This window comes from Medicago truncatula, chromosome 1 (genome assembly GCF_003473485.1).
Source record: "Medicago truncatula cultivar Jemalong A17 chromosome 1, MtrunA17r5.0-ANR, whole genome shotgun sequence".
Lineage (NCBI taxonomy): Eukaryota > Viridiplantae > Streptophyta > Magnoliopsida > Fabales > Fabaceae > Medicago > Medicago truncatula.
Genome location: NC_053042.1, coordinates 13,761,248 through 13,778,761, shown reverse-complemented (window position 1 = coordinate 13,778,761; position 17,514 = coordinate 13,761,248). Strand labels below are relative to the sequence as shown.

At 32.3% G+C, this 17,514-nt stretch overlaps 1 protein-coding gene across 9 annotated transcripts in view; it reads right to left on the bottom strand.

The window, feature by feature from the left end:
* The window catches only part of LOC25479472 (uncharacterized), a 135,899-nt gene that overhangs the window by 93,949 nt on the left and 24,436 nt on the right, over positions 1 to 17,514 (bottom strand). For 4 of the 9 annotated variants that reach the window (XM_039834213.1, XM_039834206.1, XM_039834202.1 and 1 more), the window contains 4 exons: positions 16,764 to 17,504; positions 15,726 to 16,556; positions 13,691 to 14,437; positions 12,709 to 13,527 (listed from right to left, as the gene is read on the bottom strand). In XM_039834213.1, coding sequence (XP_039690147.1) covers positions 12,709 to 13,527; positions 13,691 to 14,437; positions 15,726 to 16,556; positions 16,764 to 17,504 — 3,138 coding nt within the window. Of the gene's footprint in view, positions 1 to 6,259; positions 6,670 to 10,121; positions 10,143 to 10,172; positions 10,213 to 10,893; positions 11,719 to 11,805; positions 12,550 to 12,708; positions 13,528 to 13,690; positions 14,438 to 15,725; positions 16,557 to 16,763; positions 17,505 to 17,514 lie in introns of those variants that run through there. The other 5 variants (XM_039834219.1, XM_039834218.1, XM_039834217.1 and 2 more) reach the window with 5 other exon arrangements.

Below are 17,514 nucleotides of genomic sequence, written 5' to 3'. Positions count from 1 at the left end.
CCTTTTGAAAGGCTCACTATCTGCACTTCACCTCTTTTGGAAACAGAACACAAACTGTGTTGCAACTCCAATGATGCCATTTCAATGCAAAGCTGAAGAGCACTATCATTGTTTCCCTTCTGCGCATGACAGGTGATCAACGTCTCATATATAACTCACATTTGGAGCCAACAGTCGGCCTTTCATAATCCTTAAATATCTCTCCGCATCATCAACGTTTCATAATTGAACCCCACACATAACCATGTATAAAATGAGAATAAGTAACATCACTCGGCAAAAAACCCCACACTCAACATTTCCTCAATAACCTGAAGACTCAACAAGATAACCTTCTAACAGACAGAAAATCCAAGGAATCTGCGAGACCCAAACTCTAGAGAGCAAGCCTAGATCACAATAACGTGTGGAAAAAACATTTATTTGAGTTTTTTTAAGATACGGTCTTCCTTGTATATGCTCATGTTTTTATTAGGATTGATATTAAGATTTATTTAGTCTAGACTTATTTCCTCAATTAAGGGATTCTTATTGTACAGTTTTCATTATAAATAGGGAAACATATAACAGCCTCCCTTGAGTTCTATCTAAATGCACCTAAACATCAAAAAGCTCCCCTCTGTTTTCACTTTCATAAAACTCTTAAAATTCAAGCCTTTTGTTGCGAGAATTTATTTCTATTCCTGATTATACATAATCAATCATCCCTTGTGGCCTTTGTTGCTCATCACCGTTCCGGTGAACGCACTCATTCTCATCATAATTTGCACCATCATTGCTCCTATCATGTGACTGTTCTTTTAGTTTGCGTTGTATTTGCTTTCTACGTCGGTCATTATTGGGAATCTGAGTATATCAAGAGGGAGTTATTAGCAAGCATGTATTGCTAGAAAGCTTGCAAGTATTAATAAATCATGGAAAATATTGTGATTGTCATGGAGAAAGCCAAATTAACCACTCAATTGTGTTATCATCTGATTGATAAGCTTCTTAATTCTAATTGATTCACTTGTAGTTTTATTATGACAATAACAATTGCAGCTTAAGGCCGAAGAATATCAACTTAATTCGACTTCAACTCTTGTGTTTTGAAATCATAGCTTAATTACTAGTTAGAGATGCAGTGGACAATTTTGTCTAGTTGTGAAGAGGAAATGAAGGGATAGTGAGGAATAAAGGCACAATCATCAACACTCGATTTTTAACAAAATAGTTACACTGGTTTTGTAGTTTATTTTGTCATACTTTCATTTGTTTATTTGACCCAAAATTAAATGGTTTATATAGTTACCATGTTTGAAAATATCATGTGTTTATTTTGCCTTACTGTCATATATATGCTAAAACAAGTTTTTGTTTCTACAATCGTTACTGTCATGAATAAATTGATATCATTGTATGTGAATCTGGAGAAGTATTTGAAAAATCTTGGTTGATTTAGGTGCAAGCCTCAACTTAATACCTTATTCTATTCTTAAGAGATTAGGTATATGCAAGATCCTATGCCTACTTTTGTCTCATTACAACAAATGGAAGATCTGCACGACAATTATAAAGGAACAAACATTTTCTGAAAAAACAACACTAAGGAATAACGAGAGTACGTATATACATACTTCGTCTTTCTTATATTCTTGTAAAGAAATTTGGACGGGTTGAGCCTTTTATTTCCTAATGTTTGGTCTTTCCGTTGTATTCTCTATTGTTGCGTTTTTCTCTTAATTTTGACATTTATGGAATGAATTATCATTAGATGCAGGGATGATTGTATTCGGAAGACATGGTGTAAATGCCCCACCCAAAATTGTGATTGTTTAGAATTATTTAGTTCCACCGATTCCAAACCCAAGTAATGTCTCCAATAGAAACTTTTAAAAAATATTTCAAAAAACACTAACACATAGGCTTAGGACATAGCATGCATACCATCTGTTCAAATAGAAATGTTCAATTTTTCGAAATAAAAAGAGTGTTCCATCAAACATGTAGAAACAGTACCCCCCAAAATGTCATGGTTGAATTTTTCAATTAAACAAATAGGTAACATAGTAAAAGAATCCCTCGACATCACCAAACGGAGCAATGAGAGTAAAATTCCAATACAAGGTACTTGTCATGCAAGCCAATCAAATAACAACATAAATAAAAAATAAAAGAAAGTCTTCCAAACCCCAATATATAAATAGCTCCTTGGCACTACTTCTCACATGTTTCTTTCGCCTGTGCGTCATCCTAATCGTCAAACACAAATACATGAAAGGGGTGAGTAATCAAGTTTCATAATGTATAATAATAAATTAGACAAACACGTATAAATAATACACTATCTTTCACAAGGCATAAGTTTCCTTCCAAGGGACAGACTCACATGAATACACATTTCATAACAACACATGCACGCACAATTCCTACAATACTTCTATTTCAGCTTGTCAATGGCAACAAGAGTAAATTCTATACTGGCTCCATTACTCTATCTAGACAGACAATGATTGCTTCAATTACAGGTTTCTATCATGGGGTTTTACCCTTTACTTACCTGAGAGTTTCTGTATTCCAGAGTAAACCTAAAGCAACACATCTTAGGTATGTGGTGGATAGATAAATGTCAAGCTTGCAGTCTGGAAGGGACAACTCTAATAAGTAACATGTTAATTTATACTTTCCATGTGTATTTATGGCCAATCATATTATTGAAAAAGCTTACACAAATGATCAAGAATTTTATTTGGAGTGGTGATATCAACCAACAGAAGATCTGCACCGCATCTTGGAAAGTGGTGTGCAAGCATATAGAGGAGGGAGGGTTAGCTATAAAAGATCCTTGTTTAGGTGAATCAAGTTTCTTTTTTTCGTCTTTGTTGGAAGCTTCTCACTTTTGAAGAGAAGTGGGCTGTCTTAGGTAGGACCAAGTTCTTTAGAAACGGTAATCCTATTAATCGTCATATCACCTCATCTATTTGGCATGGCATGAAACATCACATCTATCTTATCTTTCAAAAGGCTACCTGGTCCATTGGTAATGGGGAAAATCTTCACTTTTGGACTGATAGATGGTTAGCTAGACCTATTTTGAATATGAAAGATGGAAGATGGTATGTGGAACATTCCTGATTATTTTGGCCAAAAAGATGCTACTTTGACCACCACTCATATATTCTTTCATTGCTCTGAAACTATAAAAGTTTGGGACTGGCTTAGAAAGGGAACTGGACTGCAAGTGGATACCTCTAGTACAACAAGTAATGATCTCTGCAGTCCTTCATATTATCTGGATAATATGCATTGGCTATGGATGACAGATTCTAAGATCTCTTAGTTGTTCAGGATATTATCTGGATCTCTACTATTTTATACTTGGTTGAATCTTTTTATTTTTTATGGAAAGTTGTTTTAAAGATTAAGGAGTAGTCAAAATGCTCAATTCACTCCGTTCTTAGACTTATTGAGGCATTTGATGATTGATTATTCTTTTGTGAGCCTTCTTTCTCAATCCCCAAAATATGTAATTTTGAAAAAAAATGCATTGACCAAATAAATTCAGTTAGCCTTACTGAAAAGTGCTTCATTATCCTACTAAAGAATAAGTTGCATAGTTTTGTGAGAGTCCATAGGTTGTATAATCATGTGTCCTTGCACCTCAAATATTCATTTAAATTAATGGCATGGTCATGCAGCTTTCTGCACGAGCACGTCAATCCCTCTATTGTCACTTTTAGCAGGAAGTTATCATTAGTAGGTTTTGTACAATGTAAAATCGTACAAAAGAGCATAGTCAATTTTGTCTGATCAAAATCATTTGATATACTCTAAATTTCTAATCATTTGAGTGAAGTGCTTATGCTTGAAGGATGATAATGAGATAAACATTGAATTTATCTGAATTGTAATATGGGACCATCAAAATAAAGCAGGTGAAAGTTAGTATCATGCGTCTGGTCAAGTATCACCGTCTCAGTTACACAGATTCATGACAAGAGAATGAAGAAGGTAATTTTGAAACCATATATATTAAATTCAGACCTTGGCCACACTCATATAAAAGGGTAGAATTCAGTAAATAGAATGGAGCTAAAGAAACCATATAATGGATTTGTGTTTGCATGTGTTTGAAAAAGAAGTGATGTCCTTGCCTTGCACAAAAATTACTCCTTTTATAGCAAAACATTTGTTTACAAAGAGAAGTAATTGTCAGTTTATTGTCTCTGGTTCGAACCCTCCGGTTCTTGATCTGTTAATTAAAACTTATGCAAAAGCGAGATTAATTGACTCTTCTTTCAATGTCCTTCGGCTTATCAAGTTTCAATGCTTTGCTTCAAGTTACACAGATGTGTAATCAATTTGAAGTTGTTTGGGAGGTTTATGGTTACATGATTGAGAAAAGAGTTCACCCTAATGTTGCTAATTTCAGGATTATGATTGATGTAAAGAAGTGTTATTAAGAATTCAATGTTACCATCTCTATAAACACCTCTATAAGCACATGTAACACTGATTTAATAGCTTGTTTGGAGAACGTTATGAAGAATTCGATGTTTAAATTTCTTAAAAGGTTTGAATCTACAACATCAATTGTCAACTTCAATAATGGCATAACTTCATTTACCATCTCGAAATTGTTGTTATCAATGTAAATTTTCAAAATCCAAGTTAACAAATTCATGATATCCATGTTTTTGCCAACCAAAAGTTTCAACCTGTTGTTGATCGCTGCTTCATTCCACAAAAGACGAGTAATTTTCAAAGCTTCTTCCAAACCAATGGTGTTTCCTTTTTTGAATTTCTTTTTAATGACCATAATCATAGTTTTGGTTACACCTACTTCAACCATGCATGTTCTGTTTCTCTCAGTCTGTTTAGCAACTTCAAGAATCTTCTCCATTGATGCTTGAAATCAATTAGGAAGCTCTAGATTCTTGACAAGTTTTTGGAGATGGATTCTATTGAGAGGAGATTTTGGAGATTGAATTTGATGATCAACCACTTTGGCTTCATTTGATTGTTTTGTTACCGGACACAAACAAATTTTGGCTTTTGTTAACCACTTTTAGATGCTTTTTCTGTAATATGTTAACCATACTGTCACAAAGTGAAAAGAGAAAACTACACTTTACAATTTAAAAAGAGCTCCTTTTGGATTTTCTGAATTCATGCATTCGGGACATCAGTTGTTGTTGCATCAAAATTAGATGGCTCATAAAAATGAAGATTGAATCTAGACCGTTCATTCTTGATTGAATGACCATGAATATCTAAATGCAAAACATCCCGACGACATGGATCCAAATCCATTTGATTGTGAAAAACCATTCAAATTGTTATCTTTCGAATTTATATGTTTCAATTTGTTTAAATAAGATCCATTTAATTTATATAAATATTGTGCATGATCAATGAAGCACGTACATCCTTCAGATTAATTGTGTCCCGACGTCGAACACGCATCAGTGTCGGACACGGCATTGACACAAAAGTAGACGTACCTCACACAAAAGTAGACATTGCTTGACGTGCCTCGCACACATGACACATGCATTGTGCACTAGGGTGTGTGCCTCGCGCAAAAGACAGAAACAAACCCATGCGCCTCACCCTTAAGGCAGATGCCAACCAAAAACAGCTTTACCAAAATCGTCTCTTTTGTACATGATCAGATTTTAATTCATACTCAACAATAATGATAAAATTAATTGCATATTTTAAAATTGCCTTTCCGTTCATTTAAATTAATAACAATGACCATTTTCATAAAGTTCATAAAGGACCTGCTTATCTATATATATATATATTTAACGAAGCAATGGCCCATTCTAGTCCATTGGAAATGAAAAGGATACACTATATAAAAGATTTGAAGGCGTTTCAACACTGTTGATTTAAGAGGAATGCTTTGAAACAAATTATATCTGAATATCCTTCAATTAAAGGTATCAATTGGGCAGATGAAGAATGTGTGAAATTTTTAAGAAATTGTTACTAAGCTTGTCAAAACACAAAAAGGTGACTTTTTGATTATATAATTCCAGAGGCTACAAACCCAAGCAATATGTCTAAGAATTCTTGTGCTATTGAAAAAAACTTAAAACAAATTTCAGGAATTATGCATAAGCTCTGAATTTTCAGAAATTATAAGCTCAGAAGTTATGGAAGGTTATTATAAGCTCAGAAATAAAAATAGCTAAGCAATATGTCTAAGAAATTATGTCAGGAGTGATAGAATTCTATAAATAAATAAAAGTCGCTAAGCTTTGCCAAAACATGAGAAGATGATTGTCTTTGTTTGTTATGAATTATATAGTTTCAATATTTCCAATAGAAACTTTTAATAAAGTTTCACAAAACACTAGCACATAGGCTTAGGACATAGCATGCATACATACCATTTGTCCAAATAGAAATGTTCAATTTTTCGAAATAAAAAGAGTGATATCCATCAAACACGCAGAAACACCACCTAAAATGTCATGTTTGAATATGACAATTAACAAATATGTAACATAGTAAAAGAATCCTTCGACGCTACCCACCAGAGCAATGAGAGTAAAATTACAATAGAAGGTACTTGACATGCAAGCCAATCAAATAACATCATAAATAGAAAATAAAGAAAGTCTTTCAAACGCCAATATAAATAGCTCCTTGGCACTATTTCTCACATGTTTCTTGCGTCTGTGCATCATCGCAATCACCAAACACAAATACACAAAATGGGTGAGTAATCAAGTTTCATAAAGTATACTAATAAATTAGACAAACACATAAATAAATTAATTCAACTATTTCACAATGCATAAGTTTTCTTCCGAAGGACACATTATTGATCATATGAACACACATTTAATCACATGACAAATGCATGCACAAATCCTGTAACACTTCGATTTCACTTGGTACCATCTAACTACAAAAAAAATGGCAAGGAACGTGGCAGTATGCTCTTGTAAGAGACAAACACATTCAAGTCCTCATATACTTGCTCAACTCGACCAAAAATTCATTTACGCGACACACAAAAATGCACAGTGGTTGCACGTAAGCTCCTAAATTAGGGATTTACCCACTAAACAACTTGGGAAAATTTCCTTCATTGTAGTCATATGATCTAACAAGTATGCCCTAACTATTAGGCACCACTAGTATATGTTCCCTAACACTTAAGTTTGTCAAACCCTACCTATATGATTACAATATAACCAACACTTTATTGAGTATTTGACCGTACGACACACCTCTCCCCCTTGTTAGCCCAAGTCACTTCGCAAATATAGCACCATCATCAGTTAGAGACGGGTTATCTCAATTCACATATAATACACAATGCATATTTCAACAAAATACTTCTTATTTACAACACATATTTACAACACACATTTACATTATTCACACTGTTATTGCACTATTATCAAATATTTTACCCACATATCACTAATAATGCTCATTTAGTGACTCGAGTGGATCTATATGAGAGCATTGTTGTTATTATTCTTTTATCGACATGGTCGATCATAACAATGATTGTGTTATTTCACTTTTTATCATGTGGTTGTGTTTGTAGGAACATAGAAAGCTTGCCATACTTACAAAAATTCAATCTCTAGAAGAACGAGCGAACACTTATGCAAGTTACATCTTGGAGGAAGATGGCAGTTAGGGAAGTTCTTTCCCCTCATAGAGTTCACATACTAAAATGTGTTCATTCTAGATTGGGATGACAAAATATAAAGTTGTCTATAAGAGCAAATGCAAGATAAGACTCCACTATAGGGGTTGTGCCCCTTTTTGATCATCAAGAAAAGACAAGAAGTTGATGCTTAGGTTGCATTCCCATACCATTCTACACTAATGGCCACAATATATTTCATGTGTGTCAACTTTGGTTCACTGCTAAAAAAGCAAACATCAGTGAGGGAATTTTAGAGAGGGAAAACGTGAAATCCCTCTCTAATTCCGTCACTAAATTTTGCGACCAAGAAATTTGTGAGAAATTTTATTTTTTTCATAACTAATTTCCCTCTCTAATTTTACTTTTTTTAGTAGTGGTTGTATGTTATGTTGTCATGTTTGGCTAACTTAGATACCATTATATTTGCATTTGTATCAACTAACTAATCTATAGTATATATATAAAGTAAGATTTTTATGCCACGTGTCACTTCCACGTTTATTCGCAATATTTTTATTATTAGTCTATTTTTTAAAATCAATATTTAATTTGACATAAATATCTCAATGAACTTTTTATCTTATCTATTAAATATTTTACTTAACTTTTTCAGTGAATTCCAAATATTTTATGTAACAGAAATATCTCAACAGATTACATACGATACCCTTCGACTATAAATCATCAATCAATCAATCAATCAATAGTATATATATAAAGTAAAGTTTTTTATGTCACACGTCACTTTCACGTTTATTCACAATATTTTTATTATTTTTCTATTTTTTAACACCAATATTTGAATTGGCATAAATATCTCAACAAACTTTTGATCTTATCTATTTAATATTTTACTTAACTTTTTCATTGAATTCCTAATATTTTATGTAACAGAAATATCTTAACAGAAATAATACAAATTCCTAAAAGTTAATTTTATTCTACATGTGTTAATATTTTTACTAAATCCAATTAATTTTATCTGTATGTGCATCTATAAATTTACGAGTATTTATAATATGATATATTTTATTATATTTGTGTGTATTTATTAAGATATTCATCATATACCTATCCATGATAAATTTTATTTGCAAATATTATACATATAATTTTTTTATCTTCTTGAATATGTCTAACCCGGGCAACACCGGGTAAATACACTAGTGGATAATTAAAATATCATTTTATTTTTTCTGCAGTCTGTTAATACTTGTTAAACTATCTGTCCCGTATCCATCGCAGATATTCGTAAATACCAACTTTATGTTGAGTTGTGCTTATTAATATTAGTTTTTGTTTTAAAAAAGAGTGAAGCTTATTTTTTACAGGAAAACAAAAATAATTTATCTAAAGCAACAAGGTCAAATGAATTAACTTATATTTAATTTTTTTCGTCAAGAAAACATATATTTAATTTTATTAATAATAGATTTAAAAAAGAAAACGGTCCTCGAAAATATCTACAGTTCATATATAAGTCTCTGTAATTTTCCTTTTTAAAAAAATAAAAAATTATTAGTCCTTGCAGATATCTCTCTTTTTTCTTCTGATTCTTGTTGTTTTATTTTACTTCTTACAAAATTTATTATATTAAAATTAGTCCTTATAATATGTCATATATTTGATTTTAACCCTTAAAATAAGGACTAAAATGAATATTACAAATGATTTCAAAAAGATCATATTTTGCAAGTATCAAAACAAAACACAAAGTTGGATAAAAAGAAAAAATAAATCGAAGGACTAAAAATTAAATAAACAAAAGATATTTTTTTATTTTTTGGTTAAGTAGTCTAGTGGTTGGAAATTCACCTATGTAAATAAGTGGGGTGTTAGGAGTTTGAAATATGGCCTAAACATATTTATGTTATATCCCTACCAACTGATCAGTTAAACTCACGGAGACAAATAAAAACTATTTTTTATAGAGATTAAAACAAAACAAAAAAGTAAATTTACAAGGACCAGGGTGTGTTTGTTTCTGATTATATTTGTAGATTTTTTGGGAATACAATGATAGAAATATACATGTCTATGTTTGTTACAAGTTTACTAAATTTTATTCATGAGTATAAAATGTTCCTGGGAATAGAAAATTTTTTCCAAAGAAAAGGGTGGAAATAAAGTTTTCAGGCAGATGAGAATAAATCATGTGTAACTACCTATTATAATCCCTATTCTTAAGGTTCCGGGGAATATTATAGTGTTCACCAAACACCTTTTTTCTAAATATCTGAAATAAAATTCACATCTTTATATTCCAATGAATGTTATTTTTAAGAATAAATTTGGTAAACTTAAAGCAAACAAAAAATATATTTCAACCTTAATAAAAAAACAAAATGTATTCCAAAAATTTCAGTCAAGGATGAACAAAACACTCCACAATAAAAGACAATAATTTCCTAGTGAAAAAATAAAATGTTTGAAAAGAGAAGAATTTAGTGTTTGGTACCTTGCAAATGTGAGGATAGATTTTTTTGAGGGAAAATGTGCGAGGATAGATGATGGTCTCATTCAACATATTAATTAGAATGCGAGACTTCCTATTAAAAAAAAATTAACATTAATTAATTAACAAGTATATAAAGTATCAACCCCTTCCCTCAAAAAAAAAAAAAAAAAAGTATATAAAGTATCAACCCCTAACTATTTGGTAACGTTTGCTCAAGAAATTCATTATTCACTCTTTTAATTTCGAAGTACATAAAATGACTAGATCAGTTTATATAGTTTGATTTTTCACAAATAAAACTATATATTTTTAAATAAAGTATGAAACATATTTTATAAAATGATTAGACAGTTTATATATAGTTTGATTTTTCACAAATAAAAAAAAATTGTTTATCATACCGTCAGTTTTTTTATAGGTAAAAGTAACTTATTCAGCGAATTAGACTTTCTCAATTTCCACCATGTCTAATTACACTTTCTCACTATAACTTTTTTTAGCAAATTAGAATTTGGATATCTCAAACTATGTTATAGTGCTAAACTTTCATGTATAGGGAAAATAAAATAGAATGAACAAAAAACTAAGTAAATGAATGAAAATAATAGGATATTTATAAGCTATTTAAATTTTCTTTTCAAGAACTTGGAACTTTGTAGTAAATCCATAATTAATTTCAAAGTCACCGTACAAACATGCACCAAATAAATATTGTGAGCCTTGTTTAATTGTGAGAATAATAAAGTAAACAACTTTCATAAATATTGTGTACCTTTTCTTTGAACATTTGTTCAATAGTTGTGTTAAGATCACCTTTCCATCGCATATTTTTTTCTCCCACGTTAATTTTTGTGAGGCATGGTGCTACTGTGAGTGCAGATGAGAAGATCTTCATTTGAGGGCATCCTTTAACGATGAAACTGAGCAAAGATGGGAATATGAATGCTTGTTTTCCACAACAGAAGCTTCTCAAACTTGACAATGAAGTAAATTCCAAGTATTCCAAGTTTTCAAATACGATGTTTTCCTCTGCTTTTTCTTCATCAGTCTTCACAACATCTAACATCTTCTCACAATTCATTATTTTTAATGTTTTGAGTTGAACTAGGCTTTTAGCTGTTGAATATGGTATCAAATAGATCAGTTCTTTGCAGTTGTCCACTTTCAAATAGGTTAAATTTGTGAAAGATGTCGATGATAGTACCAAGCTTATCAAACTTGGACAATTCAGTACACGTAAATCTTCAAGATATTGGAACAGAGGATGATTCAGTGGAAAGTCTTCCTGCCAGATGTGTTCTAGCTTTTCCATTTCAAAAACAAACAACTTTCTTATTTGATTTGACATTTGCAAACTAAGATAACTTGTGGTTCCTTTAGTGGGGAACAATGTTTCAAAAGAACTATTACGCACTTGAAATGTTTCAATGTTAGGAAATATTGTATGGAAATCATCCAGAAGAATAGTTGGAGTTTCATCGAAGCATTGCAAACGAAGATATTTGACTTTATGAAAGATATTTTCTTGACAATAACCATTCAATATCCCCAACATATCTGCGCCATTTACTGCCAATTCCTCCAAGTTGGGACTCAACTGAAAAATAAACATCCAAAATGTAAATAAATACTAGAGTATTATTACACATACAAATAAAGAAAAACAAGGTATGGCGGAATTTACCTTTTCAATACAAAACAGGGGTTGTTGGAATAGCATGGCCTGATTTTCATCAACCAAGTAAGGTTGTTGAAAGTCTGAATTGCTGAAAGAAAACATTCTTAATGCTTCACAACGATATACATTAAAAGTATTCAATAAAGGGCAATCTAAAGTATGCTTTCCTTCATAGAAACTCTTGAGATTTGACAAACGACGCAGTGCCATGATTTTCAATTGGGGGAAATTAAATTGAATTTCCATAGATACAGTTTCTTCCATTGCAACAATTTCCTTGACTCCGCAAGAACTTATATCAAGCATTTCAAGATGTCCAAGATCTGGGCAGAGTGAATATGGAAAGACATATAACAAGCTTTGACACATAGAAACATCCACCTTGTGTAAGTTTCCAAAGCTGATAATTTCATGAGAATCCTCATTCCATATGTGCTTCAATTTGGGTAAAGTAGACAAACTCAATCTTTTCAATTGAGTGCTTTCTTTTATCAATATTTCTTGTGACTTCATACCTTTCACATCAAACACTGCTTCTAATGAATCACAATCTTTTACTTCTAGTTCTTCCAGTGACTGTAGCACTTGCATTACATTTGATGGAAAAAGTACATGTGATAAAAAATCACACCTTTCCACAACAAGATGTTTCAAATTGCAGAACACATTGCAATGAAGTTGGCCATACCATACATCCTTTAGCTCAGGATAGTCAGATAAGGCTAAGTACTTGAATTTACCAAATGCAACCTGATCATTCAAATTAATAAATCAAAAGACAAATCAAAATTGCATTTAAGCAATCTTTAATTATGCATTAATATTCTAGTATACTACAATACAAAATTGATCTAGATAGATTTTCTTAAACTTACCCAAAATAAATTGATGGATGATAATAAAATATACCTTATCACAAAACATTTTCTTTATGGTTCTGTTGAGGTCACCCTCCCAATGATTTCCTTCATCAGTTTGTACATTTTGAAGATTTGTTGTGTTGGTAACTCCCAATGAAAAAAGTTCCATTCGAGGACATTCTTTGACAACTACAACTTCCAGCAACGGAAACTTAATGGGGCATGGGCATGAACAAAATCGACATAGCCTTTGTGAAGAAATTAGTTCTAGAGTTTGTAAACTGCAAAATACAATCTCGTTTGTCTCATCTTCTTTACCGTTCACTATATCCTCAAGCCAATTACACATTTTAATCTTCATTATTGTGAGTTTGACAAGACTCTTTGCTGTTGAGTGTGTTATCAAATTTTTCAACCCATTGCAATTTGTTACCTCCAAATTGGTCATGTAACTAAAGGTAACAGAGGATGGAACTAACATTATCAGACTGGAACACTGATAAACCCAAATGCTTTCAAGAAAATGTAGAACTGGGTCAATCTGAACTCCTTCTTTGCATATACATTGAAGCCTGGTCAGGTTCCATAGTGTCAACTTTCTAAGCTGCGGGATAATTTCAGGTTCCTTTTCTGTTCTTATGATTTGTTCACCTTGGAATATCTCCATGAAGGAACTCCATTCGACCAACAAGGTTTCTAAATTAGGAACATCTTTCAAGAACCAATATGGAAAAGTTGCTTCTTCATTGTAAAACTCACAAACGGTAATGTGTTTGATGTTGTTGAATTGAACCCTCGAATATTGGCTCTTCAATATCATGCCAAAATCTTTTTTGTTCAAAGACAAACTCTCCACATTGGCAAGTACCTGTTGCAAAAACCAAATTCAAACAAAACAAATTAATTATTATCAATTATTAAAAAGTGTTCTATCTGTGCTAAGTAGAATAATAACTCCAAAGTAAATTATCAATTATTATCTTCAAATGAACATAACATTGAAATTTTTTTCTGTGCATTTATAATACTACCCTCACGTCTTCATTCACAAAAAGAGGTTGATATGTTGAGATATTGAGCACATCATTTCTGGAACTTTCTTGGTGTCTCAAAGTCTCTGCCTTAAATAGCTCTATTTTTGGACATCCAAACAAATTAATTGTTTTCAATGATTTGCATTGAAGAGAATGGACCCCAACAAAGAATGCCTTAAGTTTGGTCAAATTATTAAGTTTAATGAATGTCAAATGAGGAAACACAAATTTAACCATCTCATCTGTTCCTTCTTCCTTGGCAACAATTTCTTGAATCCCACATTTAATTACTTGAAGACTTTGAAGTTGCATCAAATCTCTAGCTACTGAAAGTGGAAAGAGGCTTATCAAGCTATTGCATCCCACAACGGATACATCACTTAAATTTTGAAACCTCATAGTGTTATGTGGATCCTCCTTCCATACATGCCTCAGTTTTGGAAGATTAGATAGTTTTAATTTCTTGAGTTGACTAGAATTCTGGACAACAATTTCTTTGGCAAATTCATCTTTCAAATCAAAAACTGCTTCTAATGAATTACAATCCTCCACATCTAATTCTTTCAGGTTCATCAGCACTTCTAGCAAGTTAGGTTGAAAGAGCACATCGGATAAAAAACCACATTTATGAACCACTAGATGCTTCAAACTCCTATATGCGTTATGCTCAAGTTGACCATACCAGAACTCTTTTAACTCGGGATATTCAGATAGTTTTAAATGCTTGAAACTACCAAATCCCACCTGTGAAAACAATTGTATTGTGAGTTAGATCAACAAACGTAGCAGTAAAATATAGTTCATAAGCTGATATCCCATAGTAATAGTGAGGATTTTTTTTCAGAAACTCATGAAAACCAAGACTGTGAATCCAGTCCAAATGATGACATTAGCTCAGATGAAACAGAAGATGGAACTGTTCCTTTGAGTTTGCATGCTCAAAAGGCTCTCAATCTTAACTCCCTGGGGTGTTGACTAATAAGATGAAGTAAAAAATACTCATCGACATGAGATTCCTAACCATGGGAAATTTCAAATAGTTATTTCTAATATAGAGAATAAAATGATAAAAAAGATTAGAAAACAGTCCAGAAATGATCCAACCAATGCCCATTACAGGGATGTTATCCCAAAACCATATTTTCCATTAAAATATCATATGTTTTTAGAAGACCTTTGGTTGGAAGATCTCCTTTAAAACAGAAGACCTCCGTTCTTTTGGAGTAACTAAAGGCTCAGGACACCTCTTCTTGATGCACACTCACACACACAAAATGTAATAGAAGCGATGCTGCCCATGGGTGTCCTAGTAGCGCTTCATGTCCAGCTATTTTCAGAGACTCGAATGCCAATCTGTAGGCATATCAACGACCTTGTGTGCACAGATTACGACGGTCATGCTCACTATTTAGACTCCTTACGAGCATAGTTGGAGGAATATTTGGATTTATATGGATAACATGTTGGTTATATCTACTTCCCAATCTATCATTGTCACTTGGAACATTAGAAATAGCTAGCTTAAATGTTTGAATCTTTGAAATTCAGAAAGAAATGCCTACGCTGACAGAATTATTAATCATGTAGAAATTCAGTATTGACAGGATATGAATGGATTCAAGATACTCTTGATGGAATTGATAACTGTTTTTAAATAGTCAATGATGAATAAACTAGTGTTTGTACAATTGTGCAATGTTTTAACAAAAAGTAGTTGCATTCTTATAGATTCACCTAACTTTTTTGTGAGCATTGGTTTATGTCCTCCCACTTTCTTTGTAACTTCTCTTGATTACGAGGGTTTACTTTCTCTAGATAATACATTCCCTACAATAATGTTTATAGCCGACCCTCTTTGCTTAAAAAAAATTACACTTCCAAACGCAAATAGCATATCCAACATCAGCTCATCACCTTATAATATTTTAGTCTATTACACTACACGTTTCGACCTCCAAAATGATCATGGTCTAGCTATATAGTCTTAAACTATCTAAAAGAAAATAAATTGATGGATGATAATAAAATATACCTTATCACAAAACATTTTCTTTATGGTTCTGTTGAGGTCACCCTCCCAATGATTTCCTTCATCAGTTTGTACATTTTGAAGATTTGTTGTGTTGGCAACTCCCAATGAAAAAAGTTCCATTCGAGGACATTCTTTGACAACTACAACTTCCAGCAACGGAAACTTAATGGGGCATGGGCATGAACAAAATCGACATAGCCTTTGTAAAGAAATTAGTTCTAGAATTTGTAAACTGCAAAATACAATCTCATTTGTCTCATCTTCTTTACCGTTCACTATATCCTCAAGCCAATTACACATTTTAATCTTCATTGTTGTGAGTTTGACAAGACTCTTTGCTGTTGAGTGTGTTATCAAATTTTTCAACCCATTGCAGTTTGTTACCTCCAAATTGGTCATGTAACTAAAGGTAACAGAGGATGGAACTAACATTATCAGACTGGAACACTGATGAACCCGAATGCTTTTAACAAAATGTAGAACTGGGTCAATTTGAACTCCTTCTTTGCATATACATTGAAGCCTGGTCAGGTTCCGTAGTGTCAACTTTCTAAGCTGCGGGATAATTTCAGGTTCCTTTTCTGTTCTTATGATTTGTTCACCTTGGAATATCTCCGTGAAGGAACTCCATTCGACCAACAAGGTTTCTAAATTAGGAACATCTTTCAAGAACCAATATGGAAAAGTTGCTTCTTCATTGTAAAACTCACAAACGGAAATGTGTTTGATGTTGTTGAATTGAACCCCTGAATATTGGCTCTGCAATATCATGCCGAAATCTTTATCGTTCAAATGCAAATTCTCCACATTAGCAAGTACCTGTTGCAAAAACTAATTCAAAAGAAAACATTTTGCTTCTATAATTTTTAAAATAATAAAAATTATTCTATTTGTGTTATTAGAATAGTAGCTCTAGTTAATCATCAATTATAATAGACGTGCTGAATAATCTATCTTCAAATTAACAAATCATTGAAAAACAGTTAAAATTTGTGCATGTGTATTCGGTGCAAGAATGATATTTAATGCTATACTTACCTCTTCAATCACAAAAAGAGGTTGGTTAGTTGAGATATTGAGCTCATCATTATTGGAACTTTCTCGGTGTCTCAAAGGCTCTGCCTTAAATAGCTCTATTTTTGGACATCCGAACAAATTTATTGTTTTCAATGATTTACATTGAAGAGAATGGGCCCCAACAAAGAATGCCTTAAGTTTGGGCAAATATTGAAGTATAATGGATGTTAACTGCAGAAACACAAATTTAACTATCTCCTTTGTTGCTTCCTCCTCTTTAACAATTTCTTGAATCCCACAGCTACGTACTCGAAGACTTTGAAGTTGCATCATATCTCTAGCCACTGAGAATGGAAAGAGGCTTATCAAGCTTTTGCAATCCACAACAGATACATCACTTAAATTTTCAAACCTCATAGTGTAATGTGGATCCTCTTTCCATACATGTTTCAGTTTTGGAAGATTGAATAGTTTTAATTTTTTCAATTGAGTAGAATTCTGCACAGCAATTTCTTCTGTGAATTCACCTTTCAAATCAAAAACTGCTTCTAATGAATTACAATCCTTCACATCTAATTCTTCCAAGTTCATCAGTACTCCTACCAAGTTAGGTTGAAAGAGCACATCGGATAAAAAATCACATTTATGAACCACTAGATGCTTCAAACTCCTAAATGCTTTATGCTCAAGTCGACCATACCAGAACTCTTTAAGGTCAGGATATTCAGACAGTTTTAAATGCTTGAAACTACCAAATCCCACCTGTTAAAAC